General features: G+C 36.4%; 2 protein-coding genes across 2 annotated transcripts; one reads left to right on the forward strand and one right to left on the reverse strand.

Annotated features, from left to right (window-relative positions):
• The first annotated feature begins 13,307 nt into the window (after window positions 1-13,307).
• LOC140975365 (SNF1-related protein kinase regulatory subunit gamma-1-like) lies at window positions 13,308-15,959 on the forward strand. Its single transcript, XM_073439037.1, has 6 exons — window positions 13,308-13,565; window positions 13,905-14,081; window positions 14,219-14,661; window positions 14,977-15,243; window positions 15,324-15,496; window positions 15,582-15,959. Exons 2-6 carry the CDS (start codon window positions 13,913-13,915, stop codon window positions 15,862-15,864), a joined length of 1,335 nt encoding a protein of 444 aa, XP_073295138.1. The 5' UTR covers window positions 13,308-13,565; window positions 13,905-13,912; the 3' UTR covers window positions 15,865-15,959.
• A 101-nt stretch (window positions 15,960-16,060) lies between these two features.
• Window positions 16,061-24,666, reverse strand: LOC140975364 (probable LRR receptor-like serine/threonine-protein kinase At1g14390). Its single transcript, XM_073439036.1, has 7 exons — window positions 23,331-24,666; window positions 17,621-17,754; window positions 17,049-17,295; window positions 16,775-16,959; window positions 16,606-16,658; window positions 16,399-16,507; window positions 16,061-16,318 (listed from the first exon to the last, which is right to left on the reverse strand). Exons 1-7 carry the CDS (start codon window positions 24,571-24,573, stop codon window positions 16,061-16,063), a joined length of 2,229 nt encoding a protein of 742 aa, XP_073295137.1. The 5' UTR covers window positions 24,574-24,666.
• Between the last annotated feature and the right edge of the window lie 364 nt (window positions 24,667-25,030).

A 25,030-nucleotide genomic window follows, 5' to 3' on the forward strand; every position in this document is an offset into this window, starting at 1 on the left:
GTGGAGGTATCAGGTCAAATGCCCATCCACTGAGCACATGTCAGAATCAATCGAATCGCTATCAAATCAATGCTCGAGCTGGCACACCGGCCTCAATCAGGGATAATCGTATGATAGCGTCGACAAAGCGCCATCAAATCCCAAATCTCAATCAAATCATCGGGGCCACTAATGTCTATGCTTTAAGGGTCATGTAATACCAAACATAGCATCGTGTTCACAAACCCCAGAATCAAATCAAATCATATCAGGGTATCCAAGGATCATAGCTCAACGTGCATGTCATGTATGCGACATCAACTCAACAAATAAAGCATATAGACATGTATCTCAATCCAATCAATCAAACATATATCATATAATACAGATACCTGTCATATGTTATCCGGTCGCAACATATCTCAATTCTTCGTTCCAGTCGATGTAGTTTTAAGATTTCAGTATAGAAAGTCTATCTACATCAATAACACATCANAAACTTTAAAATTCATATCAAATCCAAATCATAGCATAATTCAATTCCGACTTCAAAACTTTGTTTCTTGTCGGTTATTCTACCGCATATATTTATCAGAATTAATAATAACTGACAAATAATTCTTCAATCTCAATCCAACGATTAAAATTCCCTAATTATAATAAATTGGGAAAAATTCAAAATAACATCACTATAATCATCTCTTCTTCGTTAAAATCATACACTGTTCAACAATCTTCAATTTCTGTATGATTTAACAATTTATCGGATTTATTCCAAAAATTGACGAATTTTAAACATCACCAAAAATATAAAATTTATACCTCAAACCGAAGACCTCATGTCAACGATCGCAGAACTGAAGTCGGTTCGTCGATTGGATAAACCGATAAGTCGCACGATCGAAAAGAAAAATCAAAATCTCTCTATCTATTTTCTCTCCTCTCTCTCACACCCTCTGTCGAAAGGCAAAAACTTGTGTGAGACGATCTCACGGGTCATATTTGTGATACGGATCTCTTATTTGGGTCATCCATGAAAAAATATTACTTTTTATGCTAAAAGTATTACTTTTTATTGTGAATATGCGTAGGGTTGACCCGTCTCACAGATTAAGATCCGTGAGACGGTCTCACATAATACCCACTCCTGTCGAAAACAAATTGCGGGACGGTGCAATTCCACCGTCTATATTTTAAAGTTTTTTTTTTATTTTTTTTAAATATTATATAATATTTAACATTTTAATATCGGTATATCCCTTCGTATCAGTCAAACGATCAAATTTTTCAAAACTCACAACATGAAATTTCTATATTTTTGAGTTTTCTACGGTATATCCAAATCTCGAATCATTTGGACTTCATATGGAAAAGATATGGCACTAATTACCATTTTACCCTTAAAATTAATTCATTATTTTTCAACTTATTTACGAAAATGCCATCAAAATAAATTGAATATTTTTCAACTTATTTACCAAAATGCCATCAAAGCTATTTTATTCTCGCCGTCTCACATTTCTCCCCAACTTAAAAGATTTCGTCCTCGAAATCTCAAACATCTCTATATACATAATATTGACAAATATATAATATGTCACCAGTTATAGTACATATCAAAACCAAAATCAGTAAATGGATCACTATACATCGAATACAATGGAACAGATGACATAGAATCAAATAAATGCGGATAGGAATATCGCATTTTGCTCTCCAACTCCCACGTCGACTCTTCCACACCATGTCGTGTCCATTGTACTCAAACTAAGGGGATCGATTTTTTCGCAATACTTTCTCCTTCCGATCCATAATGCAAACAGGTTGTTCAACATAGGAAAGAGAAGGATCAAGTTCAACCTCATCAGGTACAAGTACATGTGAGGGATCTGGTTCATACTTTCTCAACATAGAAACATGAAATACATCGTGAATGGCAGATAATGCTGGTGGCAATGCCAGTCGATAAGCAAGATCTCCAACTCGATCAAGGATATCGTATGGACCAACATATCGAGGAGATAACTTCCCTCGCATGCCAAATCGAACGGTACCTCTAAAGGGAGATATTTTCAAAAACACTTTATCACCTTTCTGGAATTCTAAGGGTCGTCTTCGTTTATTCGCATAACTCGTTTGACGATCCTGAGCGGCTTTCATCCGCTGTCGAATCAATTGAACCTTATCATTCATTTCCTGTATCATTTCAGGTCCAGTCAATTGTCTTTCACCAATTTCATCCCAGAATAACGGTAATCTACATCGTCTCCCGTATAAGGCTTCAAACGGTGCCATACCAATGCTCGTTTGGAAACTATTATTATAAGAAAATTCCACCACTGGTAAAGCATCTTGCCATCCCATTCTGAAATCCATCACAATCGCACGTAACATATCTTCTAACGTTTGAATTGTACGTTCCGTTTGACCATCAGTCTGAGGATGATAAGCAGTACTCATAGCCAAACGCGTAACCATTGCTTCTTGGAAACTACCCCAGAATTTAGAAGCAAACCTGGGATCACGATCTGATACAATTGAGACTGGAACACCGTGCAGTCTCACAATAATCTCGATGTATAAACGGGCCATTCTCTTATAAGGATAAGTCCGCTCATACTGAATAAAATGTGCAGATTTCGAAAGCCGATCAATAATGACCCAAATAGCATCACAGCCCTTGGGCGAACGAGGTAAATGAGTCACAAAGTCCATAGCAATATGTTCCCAATTCATTTCGAGATTTCGAGACTATGGAGTAATCCTCCCGGTTTCATTCTCTCGGCTTTCACTTGCTGGCAGACCAAGCATTTCGAAATAAACTCAGCAATGTCCTTCTTCATACGTCTCCACCAGAATTGGGGTCTCAATGTCAAATATATCTTTCGACCTCCTGGGTGAATACTGTATTTGCTACAATGTGCTTCTCGAATAAGGGAAGATTTCAAATCAGAATTATCAGGAACTACCAGCCGACCATTAAGTCGTAAAGAACCATCAGAAGAAATCTGAAATCCAGACTGATGTCCTGCAGATACAAGTTCTTTCGACTTCTGAATCTGAGCATCGCTTCGTTGGGCATTTCGTATTTTATATATCAAGTTCGGCTCAATTTGCAATGCTGAGACAATGACAGAATTCCAATTCGAGTGAAAAGTCCAACCAGAAGTACATATATCTTCGTGTACTTTGGCGACACAAACAGATGCTAACACAGAATCATGCACCTTACGACTAAGGGCATCCGCAGTAACATTCACCGATCCAGGGTAATATTGAATCTCACAATCAAAATCTTTCAGGAGATCCATCCACCTGCGTTGCCTCATGTTCAAATCCGATTGAGAAAAGAGATATTTCAGACTCCTGTGATCTGAATAAATAAAAACTTTTCTCCATACAAATAATGGCGCCAAATCTTCAGAGCAAATACAATGGCGGCCAATTCAAGATCATGAACATGATAACGTGTTTCATGATATTTCAATTGACGAGACGCATAAGCAATCACTTTGCCATGTTGCATCAGAACACAGCCCAAACCTTTACCAGACGCATCTGTACACACTACAAATCCTCCGGTACCTGAGGGAATAGTAAGCACAGGTGCTGTGGTCAATCTCGTCTTCAATTCAAGAAAACTAGCTTCACATTCCTCTGACCAAATGAATCGCTGATTCTTCTGTGTCATTTGAGTAATAGGTTTAGCTATTTTCGAAAACCCTTCAATAAAACGACGATAATAACCAGCTAAACCCATGAAGCTACGGATCTCAGGAACATTCGTAGGTCTCGGCCAATTCAACACAGCTTCGACCTTAGCAGGATCAACAGATATGCCATGTCTCGAGATGACGTGGCTCAAAAATACCACACGATCCATCCAGAATTCGCATTTGGACAATTTAGCATATAAATGTCTATTACGAAGAGTTTGAAGTACTAGTCTCAAATGTTCAGTATGCTCCTTTTTCGATTTCGAATATACAAGAATATCATCGATAAATACAATAACGAATCGGTCAAGATAATCACGAAAGACACGATTCATTAAATCCATAAAGACAGCAGGAGCATTCGTGAGACCGAACGGCATAACCAAGAACTCATAATGGCCATACCTCGTACGGAAAGCCGTTTTAGGCACATCTTTTTCTCGAACTCGTACTTGATGATACCCAGAACGAAGATCAATCTTAGAGTATACCGAAGTACCCTGAAGCTGATCAAATAAATCATCAATACGAGGAAGTGGATACTTGTTTTTCACAGTAGCCCGATTCAATTGTCTATAATCGATACACATTCGCATAGTACCATCTTTCTTCCGAACAAATAACACTGGAGCTCCCCAAGGTGATACACTCGGTCGAATATATCCCTTATCGAGAAGATCCTGTAATTGTTCTTTTAATTCTTTCAATTCAAGAGGTGCCATGCGATAAGGAGCTTTCGATATAGGCGTAGTTCCCGGCATAAGATCAATACTAAACTCAACTTCTCGATGAGGCGGAAAATCAGGAATCTCATCGGGAAATACATCCGAGAATTCTTTCGCAACAGGAATATCAGATAAAGATGGCTCTTTTTTCGAGACATCAACAGCGTAGATAAGATAACCTTCATCTCCGTTAGTCAAAAGTCGAGACATTTCCAAAGAGGATACCAATGGAATTTTGGCTTGGGAACCCTTGCCATAAAAATTCCACTTGGGTCCATCAACCGGTCGAAATCGAACAACTCCATGAAAACAATCAACAGTAGCTCGATTTGTTGTCAAGATATCCATGCCAACAATACAATCAAAGTCGTGCATTGGGAAGACAATCAAATTCAAGAACATCACATTATCCTCACATATCAATACACAATTATGCACAACTTGCTCAGACAAAATAATCTTTCCTGCTGGCGTGGCTATCGACAAAACATCATACAACGGGGTACACTCAACACCATGAGATGCAACAAATGCATGCGATATGAATGAGTGAGATGCGCATGTATCAAATAAAACACGTGCAGGATAATCGCAAAGCATGCAAATACCTGCAATCACACCATCAGGAGCTTCTTTCGCCTGATCTTCAGTCCTAGCATACACTCGAACTTGAGGAGGAACTTGGGCAATCTGACCACCTGGTCCTCGATATCGTGGGACACTCGACTGCTGAAAAGAGGGAACAGGAACAGCAGGTCTCATCATGCTAGGGCCACCTCTAAATCCTGGCTGGGGTTGGGAAGAAGTCGTACCCCTGTTCGGACATACACGAGAAAAATAGCCTTCCTGTCCACAATGATAACAAGTACCAAACATACCTCGACACTGCTCGATAGTATGTTTACCCCCACAATGGCTACAGTAAGGGGCAATCACAAGACTCCCTCGCTGAGATCCACTAGAGCTCGAAGAAGACGAGGAACCAGAACCAGTCTTCTTGAAATTCTTACCTCTCGGTCGCAAAGTAGGCTGCTGAGCTGACACTGGAGGTGGAGGAGTATACTGTGGACCTCCCCGCCTAAGTCCAGCCTCGGCCGCCTTGGCTCGTTCAACTGCCTCTGCGTAGCTGGTAGGCAATCCAGAAACAACAAAAGTATATAAAGCAGGATGTCAACTATTTACAAACCTGTTATATTTCGCCCTTGCATTCCCAGCTACGTGAGGTGCATATTTCAACAGAGTAGAAAATTTAGAAGCATATTCCGCAACATTCATCGTTCCCTGCTGCAGACTATTGAATTCATTCTCCTGAGCAGAATAATAAGAAGAAGGAGAATACTGCTCCAAAAATTAGGCCTTGAAGACATCCCATGTGGCTTCAATCCCGGCCTCTTTCAATCCAATCTCAGCAGCTTCCCACCAAGATTTAGCTCGATCTTTCAGCTGATACAAAGCAAGTTTCAGTCTCCGAGCCTTGGAATATTCAACAATATTAAACAAGTGTTCGATATCTTTCAACCAGGCCTCTGCTCTTTCTGCACTCTCAGTGCCAAAGAACCTCGGTGGTTTTAAATCCTGGAATCGAGCCATTACCACATCCATGGACAACCCTTCAAATTGTCCAACTATTCTCTCAGTACTGCTACTCGCAGTTTCGTTTGTGGGATCCATCTACAAATCAAATGATGAATATCACATTTCATATCAATTTCACATCATCACCATCTCATATCATCAATCTCATCAGATACTTACTCAAATCAAATCAAGTAGGAGTAAGTAATACAAATAATTCAAACACACACGCACAATTCATTTGTGCCTATTACGTGTACACAAGACTCAATCGAGCATTCCCAGCTATGCTCTGATACCACTCCGTGTGGGGCCCTTAGATTCTAATCGTTATTACAATGCAATTTGATTAGGGCTAATTAATTACAGCGGAAAACGAGTTTAAAATTTCTTTACAATGAGCCCAAAATATGCTATTTGAATACTAAAAATAGTATTTCATCTCACATCATAAAACATGCCCACACATAATCAAAACAACTCATACAACAATAAATCATATCCTCGGGACATACCCCGGTATATAGATACATAACATATAAACTGGGAAAGACCACGAAACCTCAACTCAAACTGTGACTCCCGCCAGAAGTACCATCTCCGGTCTCCTGATATCCTGGAGTACCTGTCATTGTCCACATACAAAGACAACAACAGCCCCATCTGGGGTGAGCAAAGCTCAGTCTGAAGCAACCACAATATATACCACAGATATTTAAACAATGATATATGATATGCAATGTATATATGTCGTGGATGTATCAGGTCAAATGCCCATCCACTGAGCACATGTCAGAGTCAATCGAATCGCTATCAAATCAATGCTCGAGCTGGCACACCGGCCTCAATCAGGGATAATCGTATGATAGCGTCGACAAAGCACCATCAAATCCCAAATCTCAATCAATCATCGGGGCCACAAATGACTATACTTTAAGGGTCATGTAATACCAAACATAGCATTGTATTCACAAACCGCAGAATCAAATCAAATCATATCAGGGTATCCAAGGATCATAGCTCAACGTGCATGTCATGTATGCGACATCAACTCAACAAATAAGGCATATAGACATGTATCTCAATCCAATCAATCAAACATATATCATATAATACAGATACCTGTCGTATGTTACCCGATCGCAACATACCTCAATTCTTCGTTCCCGTCGATGTAGCTTCAAGATTTCAGTATAAAAACTCTATCTAAATCAATAACACATCCTTTTCAATCCATAATATCATTCGATATCAACAATAGAGGTTTCAAATATCTTTTGAAACTTTAAAATTCATATCAAATCCAAATCATAGCATAATTCAATTCCGACTTCAAAACTTTGTTTCTTGTCGGTTATTCTACCGCATATATTTATCAGAATTAATAATAACTGACAAATAATTCTTCAATCTCAATCCAACGATTAAAATTCCCTAATTATAATAAATTGGGAAAAATTCAAAATAACATCACTATAATCATCTCTTCTTCGTTAAAATCATACAATGTTCAACAATCTTCAATTTCTGTATGATTTAACAATTTATCGAATTTATTCCAAAAATTGACGAATTTCAAACATCACCAAAAATATAAAATTTATACCTCAAATCGAAGATCTCATGTCAACGATCCCAGAACTGAAGTCGGTTCGTCGATTTGATAAACCGATAAGTCGCACGATCGAAAAAAAAAATCAAAATCCCTCAATCTATTTTCTCTCCTCTCTCACACCCTCTGTCGAAAACAAATTGCGGTACGAATCAATTCCACCGTCTATATTTTAAAGTTTTTTTTTATTATTTTTTTAAATATTATATTATATTAATAATAATATAATATAATATTTAACATTTTAATATCGGTATATCCCTTCGTATCAGTCAAACGATCAAATTTTCCAAAACTCAAAACATGAAATTTCTATATCTTTGAGTTTTCTATGGTATATCCAAATCTCGAATCATTTGGACTTCATATGGAAAAGATATGATACTAATTATCATTTTGTCTTTAAAATTAATTCATTATTTTTCAACTTATTTACGAAAATACCATCAAAATAAATTAAATATTTTTTAACTTATTTACTAAAATACCATCAAAGATATTTTATTCTTGGGATCACACATATTACCACAACGGATAAAAACCGTTGTCGTTGAACGGACTTTCAACAACACCCTCAGTTACAACAGTTTTAGAAAGGCTACGACAACGGATAAAATCCGTTGTCGAATGCCGTTTTTGGTGTAGTGCATTGTCATTACAAGAGAATAAACTGCATTCTCTATAAGAATATTATTCTCAGTTTTACTTGAGTTTAAAATATCATCTTTATGAGATTGATTATTTAAGTTGACCAGTAAAACCTGATATAATAATTTTGGCAATACTTCTCTCATTATTGCCTGAAGTTTTACACACAGTGCTATACATAAGCATTCTGTGAGCAGTATTATAAATTTGCTTATCATTAAAACCATCAATATTCCATTCATAAATATTTTCCTCATTATAACTATTAGAGAAAATATATTCTTGTTCTACAAAAAGAACATCCATGGGAGTGAGTCTATTATAATAATATTTGGTTTGGGTAGGTTTGTCTACCCATTTTATTTTATTAATTTCTTCATCAGAAGAATTTTTATTATTTTCGAACTCTTCATTTAGAGTATTTAAGAGATTTTTAAATTTTTCTTCTCGTAATTTTTCTATATCAGAAACAAAAGACTTAAATTTAAAATCTTTTATTTCTGGAGGGGATTGACTAGAAGAAGATGCAATAAAAACAATATTAGTTTCTTTTTTAGTTTGTATATGAACATTGGGTTTAATTTGATTGATAGCTAAAGTATTTTTATCAATACGATCTTTAAAAGAAACAATTTCTTCTCCTATAATTGTAAGATACAGATTTGTATAATTCTGTTTTTCAAGTATCCGATTAATATATTTAACATTTATTTGTAGCATATCATTATAAAATAATTTTGAAAAAACATTGAAATTTAAAACTTTATTATTTTTTCTATAATAAAATATTGATGAAGATGATAAACAGATTTTTGAATTCGTCCAGAATAAAGTTTATAATTTCTTTCAAGTAAAGAAATATAATCTATAATAAACGTTTTAAAAAACCAAGAAACAAAATATATTAATTTATTTTTGTTTTCAGAGTATTTATAAAATTCTGTAACAATATATTCAAATTCTTGTTCAGAGAAATTTTTAAAATACCATTCTCTGAAAGATTCCTATTTAGGTTGATAAAATTCTGCATTGATCATCGTTCTAGCACGAGCTCCTTTAGTAAAATTAATTTTTGATTTTTTATCCATTAAATAGTAAAATTCATTTCTGAAACTGTATCAGTTTCCATAACTTTCTGAAAATTACTTTGATGTACAATATTATTTTGATGAATAAATAAATCTTCTATTGTATCTTTTATAGAAGAGAAGATTTGTATCTTTTATAGAAGATTCTATCTCTTCTCTTATTTGAGAAGTAGAGGCTCTAGAAGTTTGTAGAATATCCACCATATAATCTAAATATGACATAAAAGAATGACTAGATCTTGATATAGCATAGACAGAAAATGGTAACAATCTTTTTTGTTCATTGTTAAACTGTATTTGAACATATCCTTCATTAGTTTGTATAACTTGTTGTAAATATCTATTTATTATAGGATTTCTAGGAACAGTTTGTTCAATTATCCAGTTTTCTAGAAATTCAATTTCTTCTCATTTTATAGATCTACGAGTTGTAATATTAGATCTATTGAAATTAGTTTCCATAAGAACAATTTCATTTAATTTTTTATCTATTGTTTTACACATATGATTCAGTGTAAATAGTGGTTTATAATAAACACGATAACAGATACATATAACTTATGTTCCAGGAGTATAATTATAACCATGTGTTTTAACATTTAATGTTAATGAATCTAGTATATTTATGTCTGACAGAGATAAAGATAAATTGGGGTAAACATCAAAATATATTGGACCATGAGCTAGACTGAATTGAATTATTCCCATAAGGGATTGTTTTCAATTAAAATTTCTATCATATCTTAAAGTTGCTATAAAGCTTTCTGGTAAACCTTCTAAAGTTAAAGATCTAAAGGCAATATGAATTAAACCTATACGAATAAATCTATAATTTTTCCTATTAGGTAAGATATCTTTATTGTTTAAATTAATAATCATTTCTTCATTATGAAAAAGTACCGATGATTATGTTGTTTTAACTACTTCTTTGAAACCAATTCTTTCAAAGATTCCTAATTTATAAATGGCAAAAACTTGTGTGAGACGGTCTCACGGGTCGTATTTTGTGAGAGGATCTCTTATTTGGGTCAACTATGAAAAAATATTATTTTTTATGCTAATAATATTATTTTTTTATTGTGAATATTGTAGGGTTGACCCGTCTCACAGATAAAGATTCGTGAGACCGTCTCACAAGAGACTTACTCTTTATAAATCATTTTAGATTCTATCTTAGGAATAGTCCATTTATTCAATAAATATAAATTCTCTGGTAAATCATATTTTTCATTTAAACTGTTTTGAACAGTTTCTTTTATACCGAAAATATTCATTGAATAAAAGTGCTAAATCATAAACCAAACTATTTCCATGGCTCTGATACCAATACTAAAAATGCAATTGATTATGATACGTGACATTGTTAGACCCATCGAGCATGTTCTTAAGACATATAGCCTAAAAACATACAGCTAAGCAAGTTTCCAGCCGATATATCATATTCAGAAAAACTGAGCTAAGAAAAAAAGACATTTAAACTTTGGAATAAAAATGAATATAAGGTTCATCTATGGAACTTTTACAAAATATAAAAGAAATTAACAAAGATATACCAAATAAATTAAACAACAGATGATTACTGAGGTCCACCTCAGAAACATAAATTCATAAAAATCACCCATAAATGCCTTAAATGTCATCTCTCGACTAAGCAGGCTGAAAGGCTACAACATGAATTTATTATTCCCTGGTTAAACTCGAACATTGTGTTTACCATTTCCTAGTTCATCTTTTACTTTATGTTTTAACCAAAAATCTTTATATTACTTCGAATTCCAAAACTCAAATAAATCTTTTATTATCTCAATTTTGTTCAAGGTTTCAAAAATAGATCATGTCATATTAAGGTAATTATTTAGCACGAAAATTTTAGCTTGTCATTCAGGCTAATCTTATGAAATAAAAATTATAAACAGTAAATAAAAACAGAAAACAAATGATAAAGTAAACTTATAAAGTGTATTCAGAAATTGAAGCTTTTATTAAAATCTTAAGAAGGGTTGTTTACATAAAAGGTAGGGGAGCAAACTCGACCGTATCCTTCTAAGAATACAAAACAACTATATATAGAAGGAAAAGCCAGACATGAAACCCCGAATTCTAACTAAAAAATATAAATAGTACAATGCTTTATAAAAGCAAATAGTAACATGGTTACAAAAGTCAAAATTTTATATTGATATTCCACTAACTTTGTCATTATTAAAGATGAATATTTTAATCTTCTTTCATATTGTCTTTTATTGAATTCAATAATATGATAGAAATTGAGAATATCTTCCTCTGAATCTTGAGCATCCTACATTTGCATTAAATGGATGAATTGGTTTTCGTTTGATTCAGAAGCCATATATTTATCCGATTTAGAGTCTGAACATCCAATATGCTTATAAAGGGCTTTCTTCATTTCTTCAATATAAACTTCAATCATTTTTTCTTTGAAATAGATATCAGAATATTTCTGAGTAAGAATATTGAATGGGCTCATTGAATCTTTTTCTTTTTCTTGTTTTTTATTAAAATCTTTCTGATATAAATTTTTTTCCTTCTATATGTTGAAGAGTTTCGAGCCATAGGGTTTTCCTGTGTCAGGGTCATCCCTTAATAATTTGTCCCAAAATTTTGTGGAACTAACCCTTCCTAAGTAGGGATGCCTTCATCAGTATAACCAAATTCAGGTTGTCATTTCTATATTAATGGAATACCAAATTCCATAAAAAATAGATATAAAGTCTTGCCATCAATCCAATGTTCTGAAAATGATTTTTTAATACTTGGAGAAATATTTAACCAAGTATTCATTGGTTTTAAGAAAACCTCTGGCAAAATTTTTGCTGATGGACCAAAAAATTTTATACCATGTTAAAAACCAATTAGAAACTAGGTAATGGACAACATTTTCACAGATTTTTAAAAACCATGTATGTTTTCGTTTTTAGTTTACATAAAATAGAGTTTTATTAAAACTCTCAATATAATCCCAAAAATTAAATTTAAAATTAATTTGATGATTTTGGGAATAAAACTCTTTTTCTACTGATTGATATATACCACATTATTCAATAGATATAATCTTTTTTATAATAAATTTTGAGAAGTTATAACTTCTTTTTTATTGAGTATTATTTTAAAAGTGAGTTATTTCAATACTTTTGGTGGATAATATAAGATTTCATAAAATCTTCTTTTTTATAAGAACCATATACATATGATGTATTGGTTAAATATATTTCCATGATAGTTCATGGAGTTTTTTTCCCATTGTATATCTTTTTCTTCTATAAGAAGAATTAAATCTCGATATTTTGTCTCTATATATAGAGCTGAATCACTTTCATCATCTTTAATGATATTAGCATATGATGCTTGAGATTGAGAATCTGTATTATTTCTTTGTTTTTGTTTCAAGAATTCTTGAAATTCATTGTATAACGAATCATTTTGCTCAGTATTATTAGCTGATGAACTAGAAATGTTTTGGGCTATAAGCCTCAGTTTTCCATGCTGAGCAATAATATTAGCGGGTTTTTCCCTACCACCTTTTCTTCTATAAGAGGAATCTCCTCTTTCTCGAGAACTCATATCTGTAAATAAGAACATTAAGATATATATTCTCGGGTTAAGAAATCTGGTATATGATTTATCTTCATCTTTCTTGTAGATGATTATCTCCACCTTTCTTGTAAATAATGTCAAAATCAAAAGGAGTTAAATGATTCATCTTGCAAAAATTTTCTTAGAAACATCATATTTAAAATCTTTCATAAACTTTAATTTTCAAGATTTACAATCAATTTTTATAATAAACTTTTGATTCTATTCATTTTTATTCAAAAATTTAAATGCTTATTTTTCTTAGCTCAGTTTTTCTGAATATCGACTAGAAACTTTACCTAACAATATGTTTTAGGTTTAATTTAAAATTTTATAAAATTGATTAAATATGGTTTTATGTAAATCTTAATTAAACGGATATATAAAAAACGCCGACCATACACGTAATCATCCGGCGCTGGTACTTAGATATATGCACAAACTTAAAGAAAGCGAAAGAAATAAGGAAAAGTTGACACGTGCATGCATTCTGTGACAGGTGGCAGAGACCCGATACCCCATGCGCGCAACCCATAAAACAAACTACAACTCATTTTCTGCCCTGAGAAGAAAATTCTACAGAGTAGCAGCAGATTCAGGATTTGAATCAAGATTTCATCATACAAAGGTACTTGAGTTCCGCTCGCTTGATTTCTTGGCTTTTCATTTTTAATACTGTTATCATAAAATTGAAATATTCATGTCAACGGGTCAATCTCATGACGTGTTTCGATCAGAAGCTAATTGTCATTCATATGCGAATATGGATTTTTCTGCAAGAATCCCAGATTTAATTTGGTGGAGTGAATCATATTATCCGAATTATTATATATGTATAGCTTTGGTAGAATTTGTAACCGCGTGTAATGATGTAAATGTCATAATTCAGATATCTTTTCTTGTATATTTAGATTAGAGAGAAATCGGAAGCCTTGAATAAACTGATCCCATTTGTGTTAACATATAGTGGTAGAAATGGCTCAAGCACAAGAATCTAAGCGTGAGGGTAATGTTCAGAGCTGCGATGAGTACTTTGAGACGATACAAAGCAGAAAGAAATTGTCTCCTACATTGCAGGAGTCTCTGACATACGCGTTTGCGCATATTCCGGTTTCGTCGTTCCCCCAAGTTCCCGGAGGCAAAGGTAATCAAGGCCCTTAAGAGATGGAAAATTTCGCAACTGATTCTAATTGGATATTAGTTGATTCATCATATACGAGTGCCGGATGTTGGATGTCATTTAGTAGTCTGATTTTATCTCCCCTGAAATATTTTTGCCAGTTATTGAGATTGTAGCAGACAGTACGGTTCTTGATGCTGTCAAAATACTGTCGGAATCCAACATTTTGTCGGCCCCCGTAGTGAATCCTGATGCCAAAAACAGCAAGGATTGGAGGGAAAGGTATCTGGGAATCGTGGATTACTCGGCCATCGTTCTTTGGGTGCTACAGAGTGCAGAAATTGCTGCCGCTGCCCTGGCTGCTAGCTCGGCAGCTGCTGCAGGGATTGGTACCGGTGCTGCTGGTGGTCTTGGAGCACTGGCATTTGGGGCGACGGGTCCTCTTGCCGTTGCTGGGTTGACTGCAGCTGCCGTTGGTGCGGCCGTGGCGGGAGGTATGGCTGCAGATAAAGGAATGGGAAAAGATGCACCGACGGCAGCAAATAAGCTAGGAGAAGATTTTTACAATGTTCTACTTAACGAAGAGCCTTTCAAGTCGAGCACGGTAAAAATTCAATGGCTTTATATCTCTCTATGATAGGGATGAATCACCAAAATAATTTGTTAGAATCCACCTTTCATAAAAGGTTGAATTATGTGTACCTTAAAGAGCCTCTTTATGGATAAGTCAGCATCTGTCAAAAGCAACGCGTAGCTAGAAGTAAAAGATATGCTTAACTCAAATTATATAAATTTTGTGCGTACTGGTATCATTTTAGGGACTATTTCTCGGAATCGAGCTTGAAGGAGGTAGCTCAATAGTAGTTTTGTATTTTAACAAGTTGGGGAGACGATTTAATATAGGGTTATAATTTTACAGGTGAGTTCGATCTTGAAATCCTATCGATGGGCGCCTTTTGTTCCTGTGGCAACAGACAGTTCAATGTTGAGTGTCTTGCTGTTGCTTTCAAAATATAGGCTTCGGAACGTACCTGTTATTGAAATGGGCAGCCCGACTGTCAAGAACTTCATAACTCAATCGGCTGTTATACATGGTCTCCAAGAATGCAAAGGCAGGGACTGGTTCGACGGCATCACTTGTCATCCTATATCCGCTTTGGGACTTCCTTTCATGTCTTCAGATCAGGTAACTGCTTATATTAAACTGATTTTCAGTCGGCTTACATTGCGCTCGAGCTGACCTTTTTCCTAAAATGCATCGATGAGGTTGTAAGTGTGCAAAGCGAGGACTTAATCCTAGAAGCATTCAAGAAAATGAAAGATAAACAGATTGGAGGTCTTCCAGTTGTTGAGGGACCGAACAGGAAAATCATTGGCAATGTTAGCATCAGAGATATTCGATTCTTGTTACTCAGACCCGAGCTGTTCGCAAGTTTCCGGTAGAATTTATAGAAACTTTTTGACCTGAATTATATGGGGTTAGTCATTTCATTGTAGAACAACTCATTTACATGTGAATTGCAGGGAGCTCACTGCCAAGGACTTCATCACTACTATTGCGTCGGCGACCGACAACATTGGGAAGACTCTGACACCAATAACATGCAAGCCCGATTCAACGCTTGGTTCTGTAATAGACACACTCGCAACCATGGCAGTTTATAGAATCTACGTCGTTTCAGGCCTTGACAATGAAGTTATCGGGGTAATTACGCTGAGAGATGTTATTTCGTGTTTTATCACAGAACCTCCAAACTTCTTCGATGATTACTTTGGATTTGCTGCTAAAGAAATATTGAACAAGTGAGATGTCTTAGAGCAGTGAATGAATACATTGTTCTTCCAGTTTGTAATCTTTAGGCTTCTGTCTATTAATACCAATGTTTTATCTTTTCAAGTCCATTTTTAGTTAGCCATTGAATAATTTGATTCATAAATTATAAGACATTCATTTTATGTTGTAAGAAACAGATAAAAACTAATTACTAACACTGCAGCACAGTTTACGACTTTGTGCTAAGATTTCCACTAAGGTTTCCGCTGAGATTTCCACTATTTGTACACCCTTCTTGAACTTGAACCGAGTACTGCATATGCCAAAGCACATCCTCTATGGTTGGGCGCACGCTTGGATCTTTACACAGGCAGTTTAAGGTGATCTGCACCATTGTTTTCAGCGACTCGTACGCAAACGTTCCACGTATGGAGGGGTCGATCATTTCGCGTAGTTTTGACGGTGATTCGGCTAAGCTCCTCTCGAGCTGTAGCTCAGAAATTTAAGAAGCGCTAGATGAAGTATGAGGGAAATGGAACAAAAAATTCTTAGCGAAAGTTATATTACCTGAAATTTCAGGTCATCTATTTCAGTTCGAGAATCTACAGATCTGCCAATGATAACTTGAAGTAGGATCACTCCTAGCTGATAAATGTCTTCTTTTTCTGGATTTTCACTGCAGATATATGCCATGCTTGCGAGTAAATACGGGTCGGTCACAGTGTCTTTGTGGGAAGGGGATAAAAAAATATACATGAAAGTTGAAAAAGTTACCTGTTTGATTGATTTGAGTGAACTTGTCCATCTGGAGGGCTTTCTCCACCAAACTGTTTCAAGAATATATCAGATTACAGAAGAAAAATTGCTCTGTTTTATGCTTTAAAATGCTACTTAAAATACCGTTTCTTTCAATGCTGTCAGGTGGGATGTAAAACAAACGCACCTTAGAAGGTAAGTTTATGTTATAACTGCTTATTTTCGCGGTCAAGGTATCATCCAACAAGACATTGTTGATTTTCAGGTCGTTTCCATGGATGTCTCCAGTGTGCAAGTACTGTATCCCTCTCGCAATCCCCAGTGTGAGAGCCATTCTCTGTGGCCATTTCATGGCATCCCTTTTCCTCCAATCTGCCAGAAATGAAGTCATCAAGTGCTCATCTATTCTAAGATTCAGACACGAGTGACTGAAGTTACTTAAAAAGGCAAAAGTCCTATACCTGTAACATGATCCTTTAATGAGCCACATGCAATATTCTCGAGCACAATAAACACTGTGCTTGCTGTTTTGGGATGGTCCTGGTACGTTACGATACAGTGCCCCAGAACGCTCACCAGATGACGATGCCTTAGCTTCGATATGACCGTCTCCATGTGCCGCTGCAGAGCTTGTGATGAATGCTTCTGTTTCAGTTTTATGCGCTTCACTAGGACTACTGATCCATCCCTAAGCCACCCTTTGTAGAGCTGTGAAAATGATTGCCCAGTCACATATACAGTATAAAGGTATTGTATACGAAAAGTGATTTCTTACATAAGTCAAGATTATATATATTTCCCACTATTAAAGTATAAAATTATACTTGGACCACTCCACAATTGCTTGTGAAGCAAAAATGAGTTATCTAGCTCATTCTAGATGGCTTCACGATAACCGTTCGACTCCTCCAAGAATTCGAGAGAATTCGAGGGGGCGAGAAGGGATACTTTGGTATGCCCCTCGAGCGATATTCGAAATTTTTCAAGTATGCTCGAATATCTCCATACATTGAAGACGCATAATGTATTTTACCTGGCCTTGTGATCCTTGTACTACCAAACCAGATGGATCAAAGTTGTTTGTTGCCTCTTCCATTTCCTCTAGTGTGAAGATGTGATAAGGTGGGAGTCCTAGTGATGTCATCCGCATTGGTGGTGGCATGTGCCCTGAATAAATGCAATCACATTCTCACATCGCCATATTGATTGTAATATATTTTTCTTTAAAGTTAGGGTCTCAAATTCAAGATGTTGTCTCAAACTTAAGATCTTGATACTAGATTGACTAAATAACGAGGAACGGTGAAACAAAAACTAGTATGATGGAAACATTCAGTTCTTACCTTGAATATAACCATGAAATATGACCCCTGGTTACCTGATAAGTTACACCCCTTTTATTGAGTCAGGGAACAACCCAGAAATGATCACAACTACGGTAGATTCTCTACGGATATCAGATAAGAAGATTGGGATTTGGATATTTTGAAAGATTTGTTCTCAGAGAGAAAACAGCAACTTATTCTTTCTATTCCATTAAGCCGAGTCGAAAGAGATGTTGAATGGATGTGGGGGAGTATTGTATTTGGAGAACTATCGTATATGGAAGAAATTGTGTTCTCATTCTACTCAAATGTAAGCAGTTACATGGATATATGTACATCAACCAACCACAAGTGGTTATCGACCAAAAATATCTTAAACTAACTGTGCCAACAAACTATGCCAGCTGGTTGTTGACTAAATTCATTACATTTGCAGTCTAATACTCCCCCTCAAGGAGGACGGTAGATATCTCGGACCGCCAACTTGGATAGTAAAGGAAGGAGCATTGTGGACGGTAATGGCTTGGTGAACATGTCGGCGAGCTGGTGTTGAGAGCGAATGGGAAGGAGTTTGAGAGTGCCATGCGTAATCTTTTCACGAACAAAATGACAATCGAGCTCGATGTGTTTCGTACGTTCATGAAAAATGGGGTTGGAAGCAATATGGACTGCAGCAGTATTATCACAAAAGATACGAGCCGGAGACGTAACTATAATGTGAAAGTCCGAGAGAAGCTGCTGAAGCCAAGTCAGTTCACATGCTGTTGTTGCAAGAGCTCGATATTCGGATTCAGCGGAAGACCGAGATACAGTCGACTGTTTCTTTGACTTCCAAGAAATAAGAGAGTCGCCTAAAAAAATGCAGAAACCAGTTGTGGACTTGCGGGTGTCAAGACATGCTCCCCAATCAGCATCAGAGAAAGCCCGTAAATGCAATGAAGAAGAAGCAGAAAAGAAAATTCCTTGCCCAGGCGTGCCTTTGAGATAGCGAAGCAAGTGATGAACAGCCTGAAAATGAGGCACTCGTGGCTTGGAAATGAATTGACTCGGTTTATGTACGGCAAAGGTAATTTCAGGACGAGATAATGTGAGATATAACAAGCGCCCAACAAGACGACGATATTGCGAATGATCAGGAATGATCTCGCCTTCAGTGGAACTGAGTTGGATTCGAGGATCCATGGGAGTGGAGGCAGGCTTAGAAGCTAAGAAACCAGTGTCATCAAGTAACTGTAAAGTATATTGTCTTTGAGACAAACAAATTCCAGTAGCAGCCCGTGCTATCTCGATGCCCAGAAAATAACGCAGCGTGCCCAAGTCTTTGAGTTTAAAATGAGAGTTTAAGAACTGTTTAAGGGACGCAATTGCAGTAGACGAAGGGCCAGTAATGATAATATCGTCAACATAGACAAGCAAAGCGACGAAGGATGAACCCGTGCCTTTGGTAAATAAGGAGTAGTCAGACTTTGATTGTTGGAAACCACAATCAAGTAAGGCCTGGGAAAATTTTGTGTACCATTGTCGTGAAGCTTGGCGGAGTCCATAAATCGATCTATTCAACTTGCAAACAAGAGGAGAATAATGCTCCCACTGTCGAGCATATCCCATTGGCAAATCCACGTATACTTCTTCCATCAAATCACCATTGAGAAAGGCATTGTTCACATCTAATTGAACCAAATGCCAACACTTGATCGCAGCCAAAGCTAATAAGACTTTTACTGTGACTAATTTTGCAACCGGCGAGAATGTATCAAAGAAATCGACACCTTCTTGTTGAGTGAATCCCTTTGCAACTAAACGAGCTTTGTAACGCTCAATAGAACCATCATCTCGGAATTTGATTTTCTAAACCCACTTGCATCCAATAGAGTGTTTACCCAAGGGAAGAGGCACAAGAGACCATGTGTTATTCGCCTCTAAGGCATCAATTTCACACTTCATAGCAGCACGCCATTCAGGTATCTTGACCGCTTGGTGATAAAACTTGGGCTCAACATTGGAAGATATATTCAGTGCACAGGTTCGATATCCAGATGAAAGGTGGTCATAAGAAATAGATTGAGATATGGGATACAAAGGAGAAGTGGAAGAAATGAGAGAAAGAGGGGTGTTGGTGAGCAAATTACAGTGATATTCATGTAAATAAGAAGGTGGACGGGACTGTCTGGAAGAACGACGAGGAGGCACAATATCTGAATGTGGGGAAGCCAATGGTAATGGGGATGATACAGAGGAATCTGAAACGAAAGTTGTAGGGGGCCTGGGTAGAACTAACTCAGGGAAAGGATCAACAAGAGAATCAGGACATGAGATGGAATGAAAAGGGAAAATGTCTTCGTGAAAAACAACATCCCGAGAGAAAAATATATGTTTGGTTTCGAGATCGTAAACCTTGTAGCCTTTAATTCCTGGTTGGTAGTCAAGGAACACACAGGTGCGAGCCCGAGGATGGAATTTTGAACGATGACAGGAAAGTGTGGACACAAAAGCGAGGCAACCAAAGGTGCGGAAAAATGAATAATCGGCTGGAGAACCATAGAGAAGCCCATAAGGAGAATTAAGTTTAAGCACTGAGGATGGAACTCGGTTGATAAAAAATGTAGCGGTAAGCACACATTCATTCCAAAAATGGATAGGAACTTTGGATTGAAAATATAAAGAACGAGCCACATTTAACAAGTGTTGATGTTTGCGCTCCACGACAGAATTTTGTTGGGGACGATCCACACAAGAAAATTGGTGCAAAACTCCATGTAGAGCAAAGAAATCTTTAAATTCAAGCTCCTTAGCATTGTCGGAGCGAAATATCTTGATAGTCGTATGAAACTGAGTTTGAACCATTGCAAAAAATCTTTGAATGACAAAGCTCACATCAGATTTATGTTTGAGCATAAAGACCCATGTGAATCTAGTACAATCATCAACAAGAGTCACAAAAAAACGATCTCCATTATGTGCAGGTACACTGTATGGACCCCAAATATCACAGTGTATTAAATCGAAAGATGATTCTGACATGTTATTGTGAGCAATGAAAGGTAACCTAAGTTGATTAGCTTTGGGGCAAACATAGCATGGAGACGAATGAATAGAATGTAGGTCATCACATGGCAAGAAAGTCTTCAAGGCATCAAGAGATTTTGATGAAGGATGACCAAGTCGATTGTGCCAAATGGAAGCTGACACTTTATTCACAGCAGCAATAATATGTGATGCAGAATATACAGGATAAAAGATGTACAGATCACCAACTCGATCACCCTTGCCAATCATCCTCTGGGGTGAGATCTCCTGAATAATGAATTGATCACGATAAAAATGAACCATAAGCCGTGAGTCTGCTGTTAAAGCACTGACATATATCAGATTAAAAGTGAATTGTGGAACATATAAGGTATCCTTCAGAAACAAATGAGAACTTAGGCGGACATCACCAAGTGCAGTTACTGGAATAACAGTGCTATCCGGAAGAGTCACTGTAGAGTTCCACATAGGCTTCATGTTCAAAAATAAAGTAGCATCGGAACAAATATGCTTAGATGCACCATAATCTACAATCTAGAACTTACCAGGTGCTGACTAACTATGCCAGCTGGTTGTTGACTAAATTAATTACATTTGCAGTCTAATAGGGAGGAGTGTCACGTCCCGAGTATGGGCCCGTGCCTGCAGAATGGAATCCTATTATAGCAACTATTTCGTATTCGTCCTCGCTTTACGAAAATTATTAACTCAAGTTGCTATAGAAGTCCATTGTAAGTCATTATAAACTCATTTTAAATATTTGATTTTTAAGATGTGGGACAAAGATATCACAAGAAGCGTAATGGAACATTTGTCAATGTGGTGGAATAACTTAGTTCAACAATGTTAGCAGCAAGTTCTTGAGCTAGCAGCAACTATTCTATGGTGTACGTATTTAGCAAAATAAGAATGATGTTGTATGGAATGGCAAGAGCAAGACAACTACTGTTATTTTCCATTCGGCTCTCAATCTCCATTCTCAATGGCTAAAGGCTGCTACTCATGCTTCGGTTGGTTGCTGGATTTCACCTCAACTTGGGCTTCGACAGTAGAAAAAACCTCCAGATAATGTTATCAAGTGTAATATTGATCATGATGCTGCTGTATTTGAGAGCTCTTGGCGATTTGGCTAGGTTGCATTACACGAAATTCTCAGGGTCTTGTAATTAATGCATCTTATGGCACTCTGCTTGGGACAGTTTAGCCCCAATATTGCGGAAACTTTGAGCATTCGAGAAGTCCTAAGTTGGCTTAAAACCTTAGACTGCCCTGCCCAAATATCATTATTGAATCTGACGCTCTTTTGGTCATTGAAGGGTTGAATAGTTCGGAGCCAGATTCTTCTAGTCTACTCTTAATTGTAGAAGATTGTAAATTCTTAGTTAGAGAATTTTCTTCATGTCAATTTGTTTTTATTTTTAGAGCAACGAATCAGGCTACCCACACTCTTGTTAGGAAAACTGCTTCTATGTCTGATATGCTACGAAGAGCCTCCCCCTCTCCTATTTTAATTTCGTATGTAATTATACTAGATTTGGTTTAATATTATATATCCTGGTTTTTTTTCATAAAAAAATGCATGAACATAAGTATAACATATGCATAATAAAGAAAATAAGACAACTGGGAAATTATGGAACACACAAAATATACATATCTAATTATAATTAGTCACAATATACCAAGGACATATCAAAAATTATAATTATAAATAAAAAGATGAACACCATATAAAAATAAAAAGATGAACACCGTATAAATGGTTTTTTTTTTAAAAAAAAAAACCATTTACAAAAACTGGAAAAAATAGTATAATAAAGCTGAGAGGATTTTATATTTCTTACATTCCTCCAATCCAGTCGACGACATCTAGATGTTTGTTTTTCTAACAAAGAGGACTGGATTCTAATTAGATTCCGTCGAGAGTGCAAAATACGAAGAGTAGGTCTTTTGTTAGACGGTTTCACGAATCTTTATCTGTGAGACGGGTCAATCCTAACGATATTCACAATAAAAAGTAATACTCTTAGCATAAAAAATAATACTTTTCATGTATGACCTAAATAAGAGATCCGTCTCAAAAAATACGATCCGTGAAACCGTTTCACACAAGTTTTTGCCAAATTCGAGACGCAATTATAACAAATTTGGCTCCCAACTCAAACAAAAATACACAGAGTATGACAAATCAGCATTAAAAAAACTCGTCAAATAGATATAGATAAAAAAAAACATAAAAAATGTACAATGATCATATGATAAAATGAATATCCATAATAACATATGATATATTTATAAATAAAATAAATATAGAAAAAAATTAAATGAGAATTAACAACATGTTTCTAAGAAATTGAAAGAAAATTAAAAGATATTTATTAGAAAACTTACTTCTGATGGGAGACCCGCGAAATGAAGTTTTCTCGATCACGAAGCTGTCGCATCTGTTCTTGCCGCCCGATCTTCTTCTCTGTGCTCCTTTCAAGATCACAAGAATCAAGAACCCAAATGCCACCAAGATCCCCACAACTCCCCCGATGATCCCAAACACAATCCCGAGTTTCAGAGTCGATTCCTGCCTCCCGTTTCTCGCCGGCGGCTGAACTGCCAATGCATCTTTCCGGCAGAAAGAGGAAGGGCGTTGGTATTTCGACGTTGTGTTCGCCAGACAATTGAACATGATGATCACCGTCTTGTTTCCTGCATTTGGCGTGACGCAAGAGGGCAGCTTCCCGATCAAAAGGTTGTTCGAGATGTCCACGAAAGTTAGGTTCGCGCTGCAGGAAGTATCTGCCGAGAGTGCTCCGGTGAACTGGTTTCTTGCGAGTTCGATGTATTGGATGGATGGCAGGGAGAACAGGAAAGAAGGGATTGGCCCGATGAGTTTGTTTGATGACGCGTCGAGCACTTGGAGTCTGATCATTTTGTTGAAATCTTGAGGGATTTCAGATCTGAAGGAGTTGTTTGCCACTGAAATGGACACAAGATTGAATCCTACAGATGTGAATCCGGGTCCAAGAAAATTGCTGCTCAAATCCAGGTTTTCAAGAACCGACAAGCTACTTAGATCTGGAACACTCCCATTGAGCAGATTTTTTCTCAGAACAAGACTTTTCAAGCCCTGGAAATTGGATACCGATCCGGGGATGCTTCCGTATATGAAATTTGAGCTGATATTCAACACTACAAGGGATCGAAACCGGTTGATTTTTGGAGGCAATGGTCCCCATAATCCCAAAGAAACCAGTGAAAGTTTCTGTAAACCAGAGAGTTCAGTCAACACGGTGAAGAACGAATCCAATGAGAATTTAGCAGAAAGAGTCTGATCAGAAACCGCAAAGTTCGAAGGGGAGACCCGGGGATTTTGAGAAGGGCAGCTTCTGTTGCCGACTATGGTTAACTCCGTTACATGATTGTCCGAACAGGTAATTGTAAGAGAAGGGTTCTGTGGAAGAAAACAGAAGTTCGTCCAGTTGTTCCATTGTTGAAGAACTGGTGGGTATTCGAGAAGCTGCTGTATTTGGAAGAGAATTCTGGTTTCTGTTTGAGCCAGTTGGGAATTTGAAACTGGAAACGAAAGCAGGAAAATCAATGAAGAAACCAAGAATCTGAAGTGCATCCATGAATCCTCCATTGTTATGGAGTATCAAGCTGACGAAATTCAGAGTTTTAGTGCAGAGGTTTTGACTAGAAGGTTGGAAGAGGGGTTATTTCAAGAAAATGTGATGANAATAAATAAGGTTAAAGTAATGAGAAGAATTCAGTCTTGATTTTGTGTAAAAAAGTTCTGAGGAACTGAGTGAAATTAATGATTTGTGGGACTTTGGGGAATAAAGTAGCTCCTATTTGCCTAATGTTCTAGTCCAACTTCCAAGTTGTATAAGGACATTTAACACCTATGATATGCAATATCATGTTCAGTCGGTTTCACGAGTTAATTTAAATGATTTTTTTAGCAAGCTCGATCATTTACGTAAAACGAGAACAAATAATCAACATTTTATATGTGGAGCTTGTAATAACTCATACACATCTTCATTTGCACGACTCTTGTCCAAATACATTATATTATAATTATTAATTTTTTAATG

The sequence above is a fragment of the Primulina huaijiensis genome, chromosome 4 (assembly GCF_012295235.1).
Source record: "Primulina huaijiensis isolate GDHJ02 chromosome 4, ASM1229523v2, whole genome shotgun sequence".
Taxonomy (NCBI): domain Eukaryota; kingdom Viridiplantae; phylum Streptophyta; class Magnoliopsida; order Lamiales; family Gesneriaceae; genus Primulina; species Primulina huaijiensis.

What these genes read in the sequence shown, in the direction of transcription:
- LOC140975365 (XM_073439037.1), top strand. Translation starts at nt 13,913, where the DNA reads ATGGCTCAAGCACAAGAATCTAAGCGTGAGGGTAATGTTCAGAGCTGC. An exon ending in CCAAGTTCCCGGAGGCAAAG is followed by an intron (nt 14,082 to 14,218) that starts GTAATCAAGGCC and finishes TATTTTTGCCAG; the next exon opens with TTATTGAGATTGTAGCAGAC. An exon ending in AGCCTTTCAAGTCGAGCACG is followed by an intron (nt 14,662 to 14,976) that starts GTAAAAATTCAA and finishes ATAATTTTACAG; the next exon opens with GTGAGTTCGATCTTGAAATC.
- LOC140975364 (XM_073439036.1), bottom strand. Translation starts at nt 24,573, where the DNA reads ATGGAGGATTCATGGATGCACTTCAGATTCTTGGTTTCTTCATTGATT. An exon ending in TACAAGGATCACAAGGCCAG is followed by an intron (nt 17,296 to 17,620) that starts GTAAAATACATT and finishes TCATTTTCACAG; the next exon opens with CTCTACAAAGGGTGGCTTAG. An exon ending in ATTAAAGGATCATGTTACAG is followed by an intron (nt 16,960 to 17,048) that starts GTATAGGACTTT and finishes CATTTCTGGCAG; the next exon opens with ATTGGAGGAAAAGGGATGCC.